This window comes from Primulina eburnea, chromosome 14 (assembly GCF_022965805.1).
Source record: "Primulina eburnea isolate SZY01 chromosome 14, ASM2296580v1, whole genome shotgun sequence".
NCBI lineage: Eukaryota > Viridiplantae > Streptophyta > Magnoliopsida > Lamiales > Gesneriaceae > Primulina > Primulina eburnea.
Window position 1 is genome coordinate 5,209,833 of NC_133114.1, and position 15,868 is coordinate 5,225,700.

The following is a 15,868-nucleotide window of genomic DNA, read 5'->3' on the forward strand; positions in this document are numbered from 1 at the left end:
ATTGCATCTTGCACCCACTCTTTAACAATTTTGTCGACCGATTCGAGTCTTTCACATAAACAAAAATTGTAGATAATTGTGTTGACTGGTTTGTGGTAAAATTTCGTGACATTTTGCCTAGCAGTTTGAGAGTTATGATGAATACACTCAAGGATGGTGAAACAGTAATTCCACTGATACCGCTTTTAATTGTTGTTCCATTAATCTTCAATAGTGTGAAGAATTTTAGCTCATGGTTGTCATCAACGTTGTAGGCATTGAAATCAAATTTCTACAGGTTCAAGAATCATCTCCTTCTCATTTTTCAAGAAAATTTATTCTTGTTTACCGAACCTGTAGAAATAGCAAAAAATTTAATATTATACAACACATGTATTTAAAACTTATAAAATATAGATATTTAATATAACTTAAATTAAAATATTTTAGAAAACATTCAACAAATATACATTTTTTTATATTTATGAAAAACTTATTTTACTTAAGTCCCCTTAGCTTCGATACACATCATTAATCGAATGACATTTGTTTTCGAAGTATTATGTACACTCAATTCCTAATTTTACGAGTGTAACTGCATTTTCCTCGCTGCATCCCGAATTTACTGTTGATTTGTGAACATGTGCACTTTGCCTACATTTTGTTGTCACTGAGATGTGATCTTTGTCTTTGTTTCTATTGGAGCTACTTTCTCCTTTCTTTTTGCTCGATCTCTCTTTTGGTAGGCACTGCACCAAACTCATTTATCTTCATGATCATTTGGAGAAGAATTACACCAAAACTATATGTGTCTGCTGCAGATGATTCACTCCCTGTATGCATTAAAATTAAATTATAAACACGACATGGTGATGACATTTTATATAAATTTTCAGATTGAGTTAATTAGACTATGTGTTGAAAATTATTTATTTAAACATAAGAATATCATGTTTGTTTTTTGTACATGTAAATTTTCTCGGGCCTAAAGTAATTTAAAAATAATAATTTTCAATATATGTGGTCTAATTAACTCAATCTGAAAATTTCTCTAAAATGTCTTCAGTCATGTCGTTTTTATAATTTAATTTTAATGTGTGCATGGAGTGAAACATCTGCAGCAGACACATATAGTTTTGGTGTAATTCTTCTCTAAATGATCATGAAGATAAACGAGTTTGGTCCAGTGCCCACCAAAAGGTTGGTACCCAGAGCCGAGAGATCGAGCAAAAAGGTCGGAAGTAGCTCAAAGAGAAACGAAGACAAAGTTCACATCTCAGTGACAGTGAGATGTAGGCAAAGTGGACATGTTCACAAATCACCCGTAAATTCGCGATGCAGCGAGGATTATGCAGTTACACTCGTGAAATTAGGAATTGAGTGTACAGATTACTTCGAAAACAAACGTCCTTCAATTAATGATGTTGTATCGAAACTAAATGGACTTAAGTAAAATAAGTTTTTGATAAATATAAAGAAATGTATATTGGTTAAATGTTTTCTAAAATATTTAATAATTTAAGTTGTATTAAATATCTATATTTTATAGGTTTTAAATATGTGTGTTGTATAATATTAATATTTTTCCTATTTTTACATGTCCGGTAAAACAAGAATAACTTTTGCTTGAAGAAGGAGATGATTATTGAACCAGTAGAAAGTTGATTTTAGTGTCGACAATATTGATGACAACCATGAGCTAAAATTATTCACACAATTGAAGATTAATGGAACAACAAGTAAAAGTGATATAAATGGAATTATTGTTTTATCATGCTTGAATGTATTCACCATAACTCTCAAATTACTAAGTAAAATGTCACGAAATTTTATCACAAACCAATCAACACTAGTTGAGGAACTGGCAGACCAATTTCAGACACTAGCTGGCTAGGGAAAATATGCAAGATTTATAAAGACAAATTCAACTACAAAGCTATTGCCATAAAAGTGTGTGATGAAGCTAAACAAGATTATTGGGAGGTACTCATCCATTATTTTTTTTATTAAGCACTCATCTCAATTATATAATTAAAATTGTGATTTTTAATTATTCAAATTTCAAGAATGAAAAAGAGGCCCTCATCAGCTTGGACAACCCTCACATCGTATCAATAATTGGGATACAATATGATGATGGAGAAAACTTTAATTTAGTCATGAATGTTCACACTAATCTCGAAATTGTTCTTCAATGTGGAAACTTTGTATCATGTTTGTGTATTCAAATTATACATAATGTTCTGTTATCCATTTTTCTAATTGTCGATTTTCACTGTGATTAACAGGAATGAAACTTGCATGGCCCGACATGCACAAGATACTCCTGCATCTTGTCATGGCGATTCAAGAAATTTCGCATAAAGGTTTTGTTTTCGGTGACATCAAACCTAACAACATATTGTTGGATAAGATATAAATCATTTAATGTAATAAAAACCATATAACTATTAGGTAACTTATAATTTGATTAATATTATCAAGTTACACAATTACAAGAATATAACTTCTCTCCATGCGATTTTGGTTCGGCAAGAAAACTAGGGAAAAATGTTCCAACAATCGATATTACACAATTACAAAATATTGTATCTTGATCAGCTCGCTTGCCGTGTAATATCGATTGTTGTAATATTTTTCCCTAGTTTTCTTGCCGAACCAAAATCGCATGGAGATAACTTATATTCATGTAATTGTGTAACTGGGTAATATTAATCAAATTATAAGTTACTAAATAGTTATATGGTTTTTATTAAATTAAATGATTTATACCTTATCAACAATATATTGTTAGGTTTGATGTCACCGAAAACAAAACCTTTATGCGAAATTTCTTGAATCGTCATGACAAGATGCAGGAGTATCACGTGCATGTCAGGCCATGCAAGTTACATTCATGTTAATGACATTGAACATCGACAATTAGAAAAAATGGATAACAATGATGTATAATTTGAATACACAAAATGATACAAAGTTTCCCACATTGAAGAACAACTTCGAGATTTGTGGGAACATAGTTCATGACTAAACTAAAGTTTTCTCCATCATCATATTGTATCCCAATTATTGATACGATGTGAGGGTTGCCCAAACTGATGATGGCTTCTTTTTTATTCTTGCATTTTGAATAATTAAAAGTCAAAATTTATATTATATAATTGAGATGAGTGCTTAATAAAAAAAAATAATGGATGGGTACCTCCCAATAAGCTTTTTTAGCTTCATCATACACTTACGGCAATAGCTTTGTAATTGAACTTGCCTTTATAAACCTTGCATATTTTCCCTAACCAACTAGTGTAGCAAATTCTGTCAGTTCCTCAAGTTCCTTATATCTAAAAACTTGAGGTTGTTTTTTTCAGATTGAAAAAAACAACCTCAAGTTTTTAGATATAAGGAACTTGAGGAACTGACAAAATTTGCTACACTAGTTGGTTAGGGAAAATATGCAAGTAAAAAAATAATAACAATAAGAAGGCCTGAAATCAAGATATGAACAATATCAAAATATTGAAAATCATCTCGGTGTTCCATTTTCGATGATTTCGGTGAAACTCATGAAGTTGGACCCACTTTTAATTTTTCTGGCTTCTTTTATTTTGGGGTCATGACTGATAAGTTTGCTTCCAAATTATTTAAAACAAAGCACAGCTAGCATATTAGAACATATAATGAATCGAGTTCGATATTAAAAGGTCTTCAGAGACATGTACAATCACTCGGGAGTTAATATATTACCGCTTGGGCGTCGAGTGTTCAGGACTTCTCCGTCTGTACAGTGACTGTGGCACTCGGGAGCGACATTTTATCGCTCGGGCGCGTAGTTTTGCCGCCCTAGCACGGAGCTCTCGGGTCTGTAGTCTTGATTTGGCATCCATCATCTTCATAATTTAGCACTTGAATAACATTAAAATTGTCTTCCAACTTCATTGATATATATGTCTTCTTTGGAGCTTCGAATCACAAGATTTAACACGTCATGCCCGGCCAGATTCATATCAATTATGATGAGTGACTAATACTCGATACTCCAGAGAATGAACTTGGTGGGTAGTTATTTAAGTTAAAAGTAAATGGTGTCGGCATGTCCGCCGTAAACACCCTAACGCTCAATGAGTGAAATTTATGAGTCTTGATAAAATATCTCAATGCATAGTTAATTAAAGATTGACACTACAAAAAAAACGGGGTTTGAACCATTGCCAAAACCGTCGCTATAGGGGTGAGGCGACGGTTGTAGCGACGGTTTGGTGGTCCGTCACCGGAGGATCGTGTCGCCTTCATATATCGACGGTTTCTCAAAAACCGTAACAAATAGCGACGGTTTTCAACAACACCGTCGCTACATAGCGACGGTTGACCGTCGCAATATAGCGACTGTTTAAATACACTATCGCTTCTTAATGGCGACGGTTAGATAGAGATCGTCGCTCAATTAAGCGACGGTTAGATAAAACCTATCGCTAAATGAAGCGACGGTGACTATTACCGTAGCTATCTTAAGCGACTGGTTTTCCTAAATCGTCGCTATATATACCGACGTTTAGTAAAAAACCGTCGTTATATTTAGCGACGTCTATTCATAAAACCGGCATTTCAATAGCCGTTTGTCATTAAAAAGCCACAGTTAATAAAACGACGGTTTTTAATATATCTAGTAAAAACCAATGATTTACAAAATTAACAATCTAATACGCTAAAATTAATAAATAAAATACAATGCAAAAATTAAATATTAATTTTTTGTCAAGAAAATGCTTTGAAAACCTGATATAGGCGAAGATACGCAGATCCACCTAACACTGAAATATCACAACGACGAGCAAATCTACGAAATTAATACGAAAAAAGGTTAGTACAAAACAAAAAAAAACAGAAAGTGGGAAAAAATCCATAAATTTTCGCCACTACCAGAGAAGAAAGGCTAAAATCGCGTAAAGGAAAATGTTACCGAACGTTGGTATATATATAGAGAATCATGGCGACGGTTTTAAAATAAACCGTCGCCACTAGCGACCCTTTTTCTATAAACCGTCGCCATCTAGATCGGCGACAGTGTGTAATAAACCGTCGCAAAATAAACGGCGACGGTTGGGCAGAATTGCGACGGGTTTTGTAAAACCGTCGCTGATTTAGACCGTCGCCGATCTATTTCTGTGACGGTTGTTTCAGAACCGTCGCCCTGGGCAACAGTCATCTAAAACAGTCGCTTTTAGCGACAGTTATTGAGATAAACCGTCGCCGATCGATTTCTGTTAATGGAAAACCGTTGCTTAATTTATTAGGCGATTATATTCAATGGATCACTTTTCATATGATAGCTCAAGTAGCAGATGTGCGTGATATACATATTAAAGTAGAAAAACGACTCAAAATGATCATCGCTCCTGCTGGATCCTTAAAATTTATATATATTGAGCTACAATATGTCTCAAAAAACATACATGAATATGTAAATATATAATCATGAATTGTAAATATCAATAATTAATTAATGTTTTCTGATATTAATATCTCAAATTTAGAAGAAATCTCATGTTGAATATTAATGAATCTGAAAAGTCTCAAAATATTAAATATTTGCTTATATTAATGTCATATGATTTAAACTCTTTAATTGCTTTTTAATGAAAACAAAATGTGAAATAAATGTTCTCTGTTACACTAGCTTGGTCAAATAATTTTTAAAGTTTTGTTTTGATATATTATAATTTAATTTTCATTTATTTTGGTACCATGTTTGTATGTCAGCATTTTTCTAATCATTTTTAATGATATCATAGCGACTGTTTTTGCAAACATGTCGCAATTAGCGGCAGTTTTTAGTTAAACCTTCGTCAATAGCAACGGTTTGTGACTAACCGTCGCCGATCTGTAGGGGCGACGTTTTAGAAAAACCGTCGCTAATGAGCGACGGTTTATATAACGGTCGCTAATAGCGATGGTCTACCGCCCCCCCCCCGCTAGCTTATACCGTCCGCACAACGTGGCGACGATACGGAGGACGCGTTGCCGTCGGAATTTAATACATAATGTCGCCAAAGGCCGACGGTAAAAATATCTGACTCACAAAATTGAACGATATTAGACGACAGTTCTAGCATTAAACCGTGCTACTGCTAGACGACGATTTATAAAAAACCGTCGCTATCTTCTATATGCGAGACGGTTTTATATAAAATTGTCGTTCAGTAGCGACGGTTTTGATGAGAAACCGTCTCCCTAAAAAAGCGTCGCTAATCCAACCAGTTTGTTATAGTGTGAGTGTAACTTTGGATACATTACGTGGTACCTAAAAAACCTACTTAACAAGTCCAAATTTTAAAAATGTTTTTATTAAAATATATATTATATATCGAACGTCAGGTATATATCGAGTATCATTTACATTTTCATTCCACTTTTTAAAACTGAGTCTTATTTAAACGATAGATCACTTTTTAGAGGTGCCAATTTAGGTGAGTTTGGGTCGAGTTGAAGCAAGAGCACTAAAAAAGATTTCCCATCTCAAATTTGAGCCAATCTAAAACTTTAAAACCGAATCTTAATCAACTCAATCAAATTTTTTTACTATGCAACATTATTATTTTTTAACAAAATAATTAAATATAAATTCAAAATATATGATAATATTTTAATTTAAACATATAGTAACAAAAGATATTCTATAATATTTATGTTCAATGGATTTAAATATTTAAATTTAAGAGGCTAATTATATAAACTATTAGTTACTCCACAAAAGTAATAATTGTTAAAAAAATTCAAATATTTGACAACATAAATATTACACTATCAAAATTTATAATATCGATATCCAATGAAAAAAAGTCATCATGCATCAAAAAATAAATTTAAACTTTCAAGATCCAATTTTTTCATCGTTTAAACTATTCTGTACAAGACAAATGTTCGAATAGATTGAAAGCCGAAGAGAAAAATGAAGAAGCAAATAATCAGTTCAAAAATACGATTGAACCTAACCTTAAAATTATAATAAAAAGACAAAAACTTGTGTGAGACGGTCTCACGGGTATTATTATGTGAGACGGATATCTTATTTGGTTATCCATGAAAAATATTATTTTTTATGCTAAGAGTGTTACCTTTCATTGTGAATATCGGTAGGATTGACTCGTCTCACAAATAAAGATTCGTGAGACTGGCTCACAAGAGACCTACTAAAAAAAAAACTATATAAATGGGTCAGGTGGGTTCGAGTTGATGGAGGACTTGATTCTTAATTTAGGTAATCCGAACCCATTTTTTCGCTTCATGTTTCGAGTACAACTCGATCTGATCCAAATGCTTAAACTCTCGACCCAAACATAATATCTCTTTGTGTCAGGTTAATTTTGTCACCCCTAGTTTTTTTTGGCATAAAATTTTTATGAATGAATTTTTTAAATAAAATCTTAATTTTTTAATATGAAAATTGGAATATTGGATTTTTTTGGTGGATATGTATAATGTATATCATCGTGCCTTATAAATTGGAAATGCATGGTTATTATACCCGGAACCCTGGTTTGAACGTGAAGGGAGGTAAGCAGTTTCCGAGAAAAATTCTTAAATTGAAGCAGGTAAAATCTTAAACCTATAGACTCTTGATTCGCTCTTCATTATTTGGTTGTAAAAGTAATATTACTATTTGATATCCCCAGATTGAGGATAGGCTCAGGCTACTCTCAACCCGACCTCCCACATGGTGTTATAGCACCGATTGGATGTATTTTGGCCGACCTCCCGAGCCGAGTTCCAACAGGGTCCAAAATATGACGGGCTCTTGGCTATGAGAGCTTCTATTCAAACATTAACGGGTAGCTCACAGAAATAAAGCTCAAGAGTGTAAATCCCGTCAAGATCTAACTAAATCTTGCACATGATCTAACCAAATATTGCAGAAAATCCAATCAAATCTAGCCAAATCGGACGCATGATTCTGAGGATCTAAATCTACCAAATCAGGACTCTGTCATTCTCCTATAAATATCAGGTTTTGTTCGATGTTTATTCATTCATATATTCACATTCTTTCAGCACACATATTACTCTCTCAGTTTTTTTCTCTGACTTGAACGTCGGGGGCGCTTACTTCTAGCGTACTTCTAACGTTCTTGTGTATGCTTCTAAATTTCGAGAGTCTAATCCGAGATCCTCAAAAGAAGATCCGACCTCCCAAATTCCATCCCGGATTTCAGCAACATCACTATTATTGCTAGATTTTTGTTTAAATTAACGAATTCCCCTCGCGATATGCATTGGGATAAGCAAGCAGTACCACCACAAAGATGCAATCTTCAAGGATTTTATATAGAACTTTATTAGTTTTGCTTTTTATCTTCAAAGTTTTTTGTGGCCTTCAATATGAATTTGAATGAGTGAAAAGGGGTATTTTGTGGGGCTATTGTCTGCATGGATAATACTGCATGGATAATTGCTTCAAATTAAGTATATCAAACTATGATTCTGTTGCTTTTGTGCAATTATTTATTTTTGTAATATTTCGATTCTGTATGAATTGTCTCAATGTTTTGTGTAATTGTGCTTTAGCAAACGAGAAATTGCCTGAAGAATGGATCTGTTCGTCAAGCAGACATATGAAAACTTGAGTCGATATACTAATTCCTTTAGTGAGATCAAATGCACAAGTCATTTCCAGTTCGACAAGCTTTACCACACGAAATTTAGGCATCCTGACCGGGAACGGCATTTTGTGGTCAAAATATGGGAAACTGGATATAATGTGTTAAGATTAGCGGTATGTGTTTTGTGCAAAGAATGGATTTGAGATATTTATGTTGTGATGACTTTGTAGTTGTAGTTTTGTAGGACGAAATAATTTTATTGCGCCATGAACTAATTCTTAGTCATCCAAGCATGGTGCCAATGTATGGGTTATGTGCCGATGGTGTCGGTAGAAGACATGCAATTAATGAGGTGCATTAATTTGACTATTCCTTGAAGGAGAAAAACGTGGGAATGGGTTGGAGGAAATTTCCACTGGCGGAAATTTAGTGGAAAACGCGTATTCACACTGACAGGAGGCTCTATAAATAGGGATCCCCCCTTCATTCTGAAATTATCCCTTCTTCGAGTTTTCTCTCATCTTATAAGCATTTGAGTGCTTAGTTCTATAATATTTGTGAGGTGTTTTGTTCTCCTGTATTAAGAGAGTGTGTTTTCTTTGGAAACACAGTGAGTGAGTTGTACACCACAAAATATTATAGTGGAATTCTTTTCATCTTACTCGTGGTTTTTACCCTAATAATTTTTAGGGATTTTCCACGTAAATCTCGGTGTCCAGTTTATTCTTTATTTTCGGGTTTTATTATCTCAAATTCCGCACGTGGGACCAACAAGTGATATCAGAGCCTTGGTTTAATATTTCTTAAAATATTGAGTATGCTCTGTGGTTGCATCCTAGATTGATCTTCCCATCAGAAAAGATTTTTTGAGATTTTTTATTTAAGGCGAGATTATTTTGTCCGGTCTACTAAAATTGTTGTAGACATAATGACGGGAAGGTACGAGATAGCAAAGTTCAATGGAAGCAATTTTATGCTGTGGAAAAGCAGTCTTAAGAAAGGAGAATTGTTTGGCGGCTATTGGAGATATACCGGTAGAAATTACGGACGATGGAAAGTAGAATGAGATGAATGATAATGATGTTGCCTATTTACACTTGGTTATTGTAGATGAAGTACTGTCAAGTATCTCTTAGATAAAAATAACCAAAGTTATCTGGGATACTTTGACAAAGATGTACGAGGTCAAGTCGCTACACAACATGATTTTCCTAAAGAGAAGGCTTTATACTCTTCGGATGGCGGAATCTTCATCGATGACCGGCCATACAACACACTAAATACTCTATTTGCCCAACTCACTTCCATGGGGCATAAAATAGGGGAAAATGAACGTGCGGAGCTTCTACTTCAAAGTCTACCAGATTCATATGATCAACTTATCATCGACATTACCAATAATATTCTTATGGGCTTTCTAAGATTCGAAGATGTCCTAACTGCGGTTCTCGGAGAAGAAAGTCGGTGCAAGAATAAGGAAGATATGTTGGTAACATCGAAGCAAGCAGATGTTTTACCGATGATAAGAGGAAGATTTATGGACCGTGACTCTTGTGGGAGCCAAAGAAGAGGTAGATCAAAGTCAAGAAGTAAGAGAAAAATATTTACTGCTTTAAATGTGGCGGTAAAGGGCACTTCAAGAAAGAGTGTACGAGTATCGATAAAAGTTCTCAAGAAATGTGGCCAGTACTTCAGGCGGTGGTAAAATATTATTCAGCGAAGCAGAAACTGTTGCAGAAGGCAGACACAAATTTTGTGACATATGGATAATGGATTCAGGAGCGACGTGGCACATGACGTCTCGAAGAGAATGGTTTGATCATTATGAACCAGTCTCAGGAGGATCTGTATGCATGGGAAATGATCATGCCTTAGAAATCGCTGGGGTCGATACTGTCAAAATTAAAATGTTTGATGACACCATTCGCATCATTCAGGAAGTACGACATGTGAAAGGACTGACAAAAAAATCTTTTGTCCTTGGGGCAATTGGATGACATCGGGTGCAAAACTCGTATTGAGAACGGGATCATGAAAATTGTGAAGGATGCGCTTGTGGTTATGAAGGCGGAAAAGGTTACTGCAAATTTGTATGTACTTTTGGGAGAAACACACAAAGAGGCTGAACTAGCTGTTGCATCAATTGGTTCAGGAGAAAAATTAACAGTGTTGTGGCATAGAAAGCTCGGGCATATGTCAGAACGTGGTTTGAAAATTCTCTCAGAACGGAAGCTGCTGCCGGGACTTACAAAAGTGTCACTACCCTTTTGTGAGCATTGTGTTACCAGTAAACAACACAGATTAAAGTTTGGCACTTCTACTGCCAGGAGCAAAATTATATTGGAGCTGATTCATTCGGATGTTTGGCAAGCACCGGTTGTATCCTTAGGAGGAGCGAGATACTTTGTCTCGTTCATTGATGATTTCTCTAGGAGATGTTGGGTGTATCCAATCAAGAAGAAATCAGATGTTTGCCAAGCCTTCAAAGACTTCAAAGCGCGAGTTGAACTTGATTCAGAAAATAAAATCAAGTGTTTGAGGACTGAAAATGGAGGTAGAATATACCAGTGACGAGTTTGATGCATTTTGTCAACATGAGGGCATCAAAAGACAGTTCACGACGGCTTACACACCTCGACAGAATGGAGTGGCAGAGCGGATGAACATAGCCTTGTTGGACAGAACAAGAGCTATGTTGAGAACTGCAGGTCTAGAAAAGTCATTTTGGGCAGAAGCAGTCAAAACCGCTTGTTATATTATCAATCGTTTTCCTTCAGTGGCGATTGATCTGAAGACTCCGATGAAGATGTGGACCGGGAAGCCGACATATTATTTTCATTTGCATACATTTGGAATTCCGGTGTACGTTCTGTACAATGAGCAAGAAAGATCGAAGTGAGATTCCAAATCCAGAAAATGTATCTTCTTGGGTTATGCTGATGGAGTAAAGGGGTTTCGTTTGTGGGATCCTACTGTTCACAAGCTTGTCATCAGCAGGGATGTTATCTTTGAGGAAGATAAAATAAATGGAGACAAAGGCACACCGAATTCAGAAACTACTATATTTCAGTGGAGAATAAGATAGACGAAGGTCAAGTTTCTTGTGAAGCAGTACCAGAGCACGAAGAACAAGAACATGTTGAGTCTGAGATTTCCAATGTGAGGCAGTAAACTCGAGATAGAAGACCACCAGGTTGGCTTTCAGATTATGTCACTGAAAGCAACATTGCATATTGTTTATTATCAGAGGATGGTGAGCCATTGAGTTTCCACGAGGCTACTCAAAGCTCGGATGTATCCTTGTGGATGATAGCAATGCAAGAAGAATTGGAGGCATTGGACAAGAATAAAACTTGGGATCTTGTTACACTACCACGAGGGAAGAAAGTCATTGGAAACAGATGGATCTATAAGATCAAGCATGATGACAATAACCAAGTGGAGCGGTATCGTGCCAGATTGGTGGTAAAAGGGTATGCTCAGAAAGAAAGTATTGAATTCAATGAGATATTTTCTCCTGTGGTTCGACTACAACAGTCAGAGTAGTGTTGGCATTGTGTGCGGTATTTAACCTACATCTAGAACAGCTAGATGTGAAAACGGAATTTTTTCATGGAGATCTTGAAGAAGAAATATATATGCTCCAGCCAGAAGATTTTGCAAAAAAAAAAGCAAAGAGAACTTGGTTTGCAGGTTGAAGAAATCTCTGTACGGTCTCAAACAGGCGCCGATGTGTTGGTACAAGAGATTTGATTCCTATATCATGAGCCTTGGATACAACAGACTGAGTGCAGATCCTTGTACATATTTCAAGAGGTCTGGTGATGATTATATCATTTTGTTGTTGTATGTGGACGACATGTTGGTAGCATGCCCCAACAAAGATCAGGTCCAAGGATTGAAAGCACAGTTGGCTAGGGAATTTGATATGAAGGACTTTGGACCAGCAAACAAGATTCTAGGGATGCAAGTTCACCGAGATAGAAGTAACATAAAGATTTGGCTTTCACAGAGAAATTATTTGAAAGTCTTGCAACGCTTCAACATGCAAGACAGTAAGCCAATATTGACCCCACTTCCTGTTAACTTCAAGTTATCCTCCGAGATGTGTCCTAGCAGTGAAGCAGAGAGGATAGAGATCTCTCGAGTACCATATGCATCAGCAGTGGGAAGTTTGATGTTTGCTATGATATGTACAAGACCTGGACATTGCTCAAGCAGTGGGAGCAGATATGGCGAATCCTGGAAGAGAGCATTGGAGCACTGTTAAGAGGATCCTTAGATACATTAAGGGTACCTCGAATGCTGCATTATGTTATAGGAGGATCAGATTTTACACTCAGGGGCTATGTCGATTCAGATTATGCAGGTGATCCTGATAAGAGGAAATCTACTATTGGTTATGTGTTTACACTTTCCGGGGGAGCAGTAAGCTGGGTTTCAAAACTGCAGACAGTTGTGTCGTTATCTACAACGGAGGAATAATATATGGCAGCTACTCAATCTTGCAAGGAGGAAATATGGATCAAAAGGTTATTGGAGGAGATCAGACACAAACAAGAAAATGTTTCTTTGTTTTGCAATAGTCAGAGTGTCTTGCACATCGCAAGGAATTCAGCCTTTCATTCCAGGACGAAACACATTGGAGTACAGTTTCATTTTTGCGAGAAGTAGTAGAAGAAGGAAGCGTGGATATGCAGAAGATCCATATGAAGAATAATATAGCTGATTTTCTAACCAAGCCAGTGAACACTGATAAGATTGAGTGGTGTAGATCCTCAAGTGGCCTAGCAGGAAACGTAAGCAGCATGGAATGGCAAGATTGAAAAGATGTGTGGAGATGTGTTTGATTCTCAATCAAATCTCCAAGTGGGAGAAATGTCGGTAGAAGACATGCAATTAATGAGGTGCATTAATTTGACTATTCCTTGAAGGCGAAAAACGTGGGGATGGGTTGGAGGAAATTTCCACTGGCGGAAATTTTGTGGAAAGTTTGAATACACGTTTTTAACGCGTATTCACAATGATATGAGGCTCTATAAATAGAGCTCCCTCCTTCATTGTGAAATTATCCCTTCTTCGAGTTTTCTCTCATCTTATAAGCATTTGAGTGCTTAGTTCTATAATATTTGTGATGTGTTTTGTTCTTCTGTATTAAGAGAGTGTGTTCTCTTTGGAAACACAGTGAGTGAGTTGTACACCACAAAATATTATAGATGAATTTTTTTCATCTTAGCCGTGGTTCTTACCATAATAATTTTTAGGGGTTTTCCACGTAAATCTCGGTGTCCAGTTTATTCTTTATTTTTGGGTTTTATTATCTCAAATTCCGTACGTGGGACCAACAGATGGTGAACATCTTTGTGCAATGTATGTGTTCCAGGCTTCTGACTCTGTATATAACCTCATTCCAAGAGGTAAAAAACTTTTTGTTTCATTTTTATGAACAATTGGCTATCGACCATCTAAAGCTCCTTCTCGTGCTATCTTTTAGTTAGAACTGAACGAAATATCAACTAACTTGTTCTTCAAGTACATTCCCATATTTGTTGTTCTGTTATTATTTAGGTTATCAAATTCCTGTCTCTTGCATGAGCTGTGGCTATTGTTCAGATTGCTGACATTATACTAGTCAAGCTCTGCATGTCGTAAACTCGAATATATCATCTCCATAGTTAACCTTATACCCTTTTTAATCTATAGATTCTTTTACGTGGCTGCAAAGAATCAAGGTTGCCCTTGGGATTGCTAGCCTCCTCAAATTTTTGCATAGGTATGTATATCCACAGTATCCACCTTTCGTAGTTCGCAATCTTGATGCTGCTCATATATTGCTTGATGAGGTGCATTTTGGATGCCCTACACTCATCAAAATATTTATGCTATTACGAAATATACAAGCAATAATTATTTCACTTGTCATGCAGAACGGTTATCCAAGGTTATGTGATTTTAGCATCATAACTGGTGGAATTCTTCCTGATAGAACACTTGATAAAAACGATAATGCCCATGGATGTTATGGTCACATGGACCCTTACGCTGGGAAGAAAGGTATTTCATTTTCATATAGTAGCCTCATGAATAAGCCTTAAGAATTTATTCTAATTTGCAGCTCTGCCTCTCACATTTTACTCATTACCTCTGAACAGAATTGAGTTTGAAATTGTTGATTGATTTATGGTTTTCTTTAAATGTTTTTTAGCTTGAAATGTCTCGATATTTTTTCTTTGAGGAACAAAACAGAACGGAACATATAGTTTGGCTTGTTTAGATGATTATGTTACTACAATGATTTGTTTTGAATCTATGTAGCTAATTTTCTACATGTAATAGTATATTTCCTTGCTAATGGAAGTCGTGGTGGCCTGGAGCATGGTTCGCCGGAATGGTTGCGGTGCTTGGAACGACAACGACCGTTCCAGTTCCAATGTTATGTTGCGGAACGGTTGTATAAAAAAATTAATAAATTCAAAAAATTGGTAAAAAATGTAAATATAAATTATATCATACTAAAAAATAAAATATATAAAGTTATTACAAATTAATAGATCAATACAAAACTATTTTACAATAATAGCACAATAAGAAAAAACACACTAAAAATTATAACATACCAAAACTAATACCATGAAGAGTGACGCGGAGGAGCGAGATCATTATTATATTCTTCATCACTATCTCGTAGATTAAATTGATTTCGAACATTTGGATATTGACGTGATTGTCCATAGGGATATTGATTAGATTGAGATGACGAAATATCATTAGATTGGGGGGCGCATATGCGCGACTTTCCGGGCGCATATGCGCCCTCCTTTCTGCCCAACACGCGCAAAGGCGCGAGATTGGGGGGCGCATGTGCGCGACTTCCCACGGATTTTAGCGACGGTTAAAAACAAATTCGTCGCAACTTGCGTTCCGTTCCGCCCATTCCGCTTTCCCGTTATGTGGCCGATAAAACGCCACATAACGCCGCTACAATACAATAAACGATTTGGCCTGGAACTTTGGAACGGTGGCCACCGTTCCCGTTCCGTTCTGCCCGTTCCGCCAGTTATGCGGCCGTTCCGGCGAACCATGGCCTGGAGGGATAATAGTAATCTGTTTATATTGCTGATACATAGAGATTGGTGAACTAGGAATTAGGAGAATGATGTATTTGTGTCGTAAAGAATAACGGAAAAGGTCCAGAAGGTGTGTCGTGTGTAGAACACATATAAAAGCTATTGACACATGATATGCACGGCTGAATGAAAGGATATAGAGATTAGAGATAAGTTTGCTTTGAACAAAAC

At 36.0% G+C, this 15,868-nt stretch overlaps 1 protein-coding gene across 1 annotated transcript; it reads left to right on the forward strand.

Annotated features, from left to right (window-relative positions):
• The first annotated feature begins 7,070 nt into the window (after positions 1–7,070).
• LOC140812146 (protein STRUBBELIG-RECEPTOR FAMILY 8-like) lies at positions 7,071–14,854 on the forward strand. Its single transcript, XM_073170360.1, has 6 exons — positions 7,071–7,565; positions 8,536–8,743; positions 8,815–8,893; positions 13,919–13,987; positions 14,274–14,413; positions 14,498–14,854. The coding sequence occupies exons 2-6, from the start codon at positions 8,558–8,560 to the stop codon at positions 14,663–14,665; spliced, it is 642 nt and encodes a 213-aa protein (XP_073026461.1). The 5' UTR covers positions 7,071–7,565; positions 8,536–8,557; the 3' UTR covers positions 14,666–14,854.
• The last annotated feature ends 1,014 nt before the right edge of the window (positions 14,855–15,868 follow it).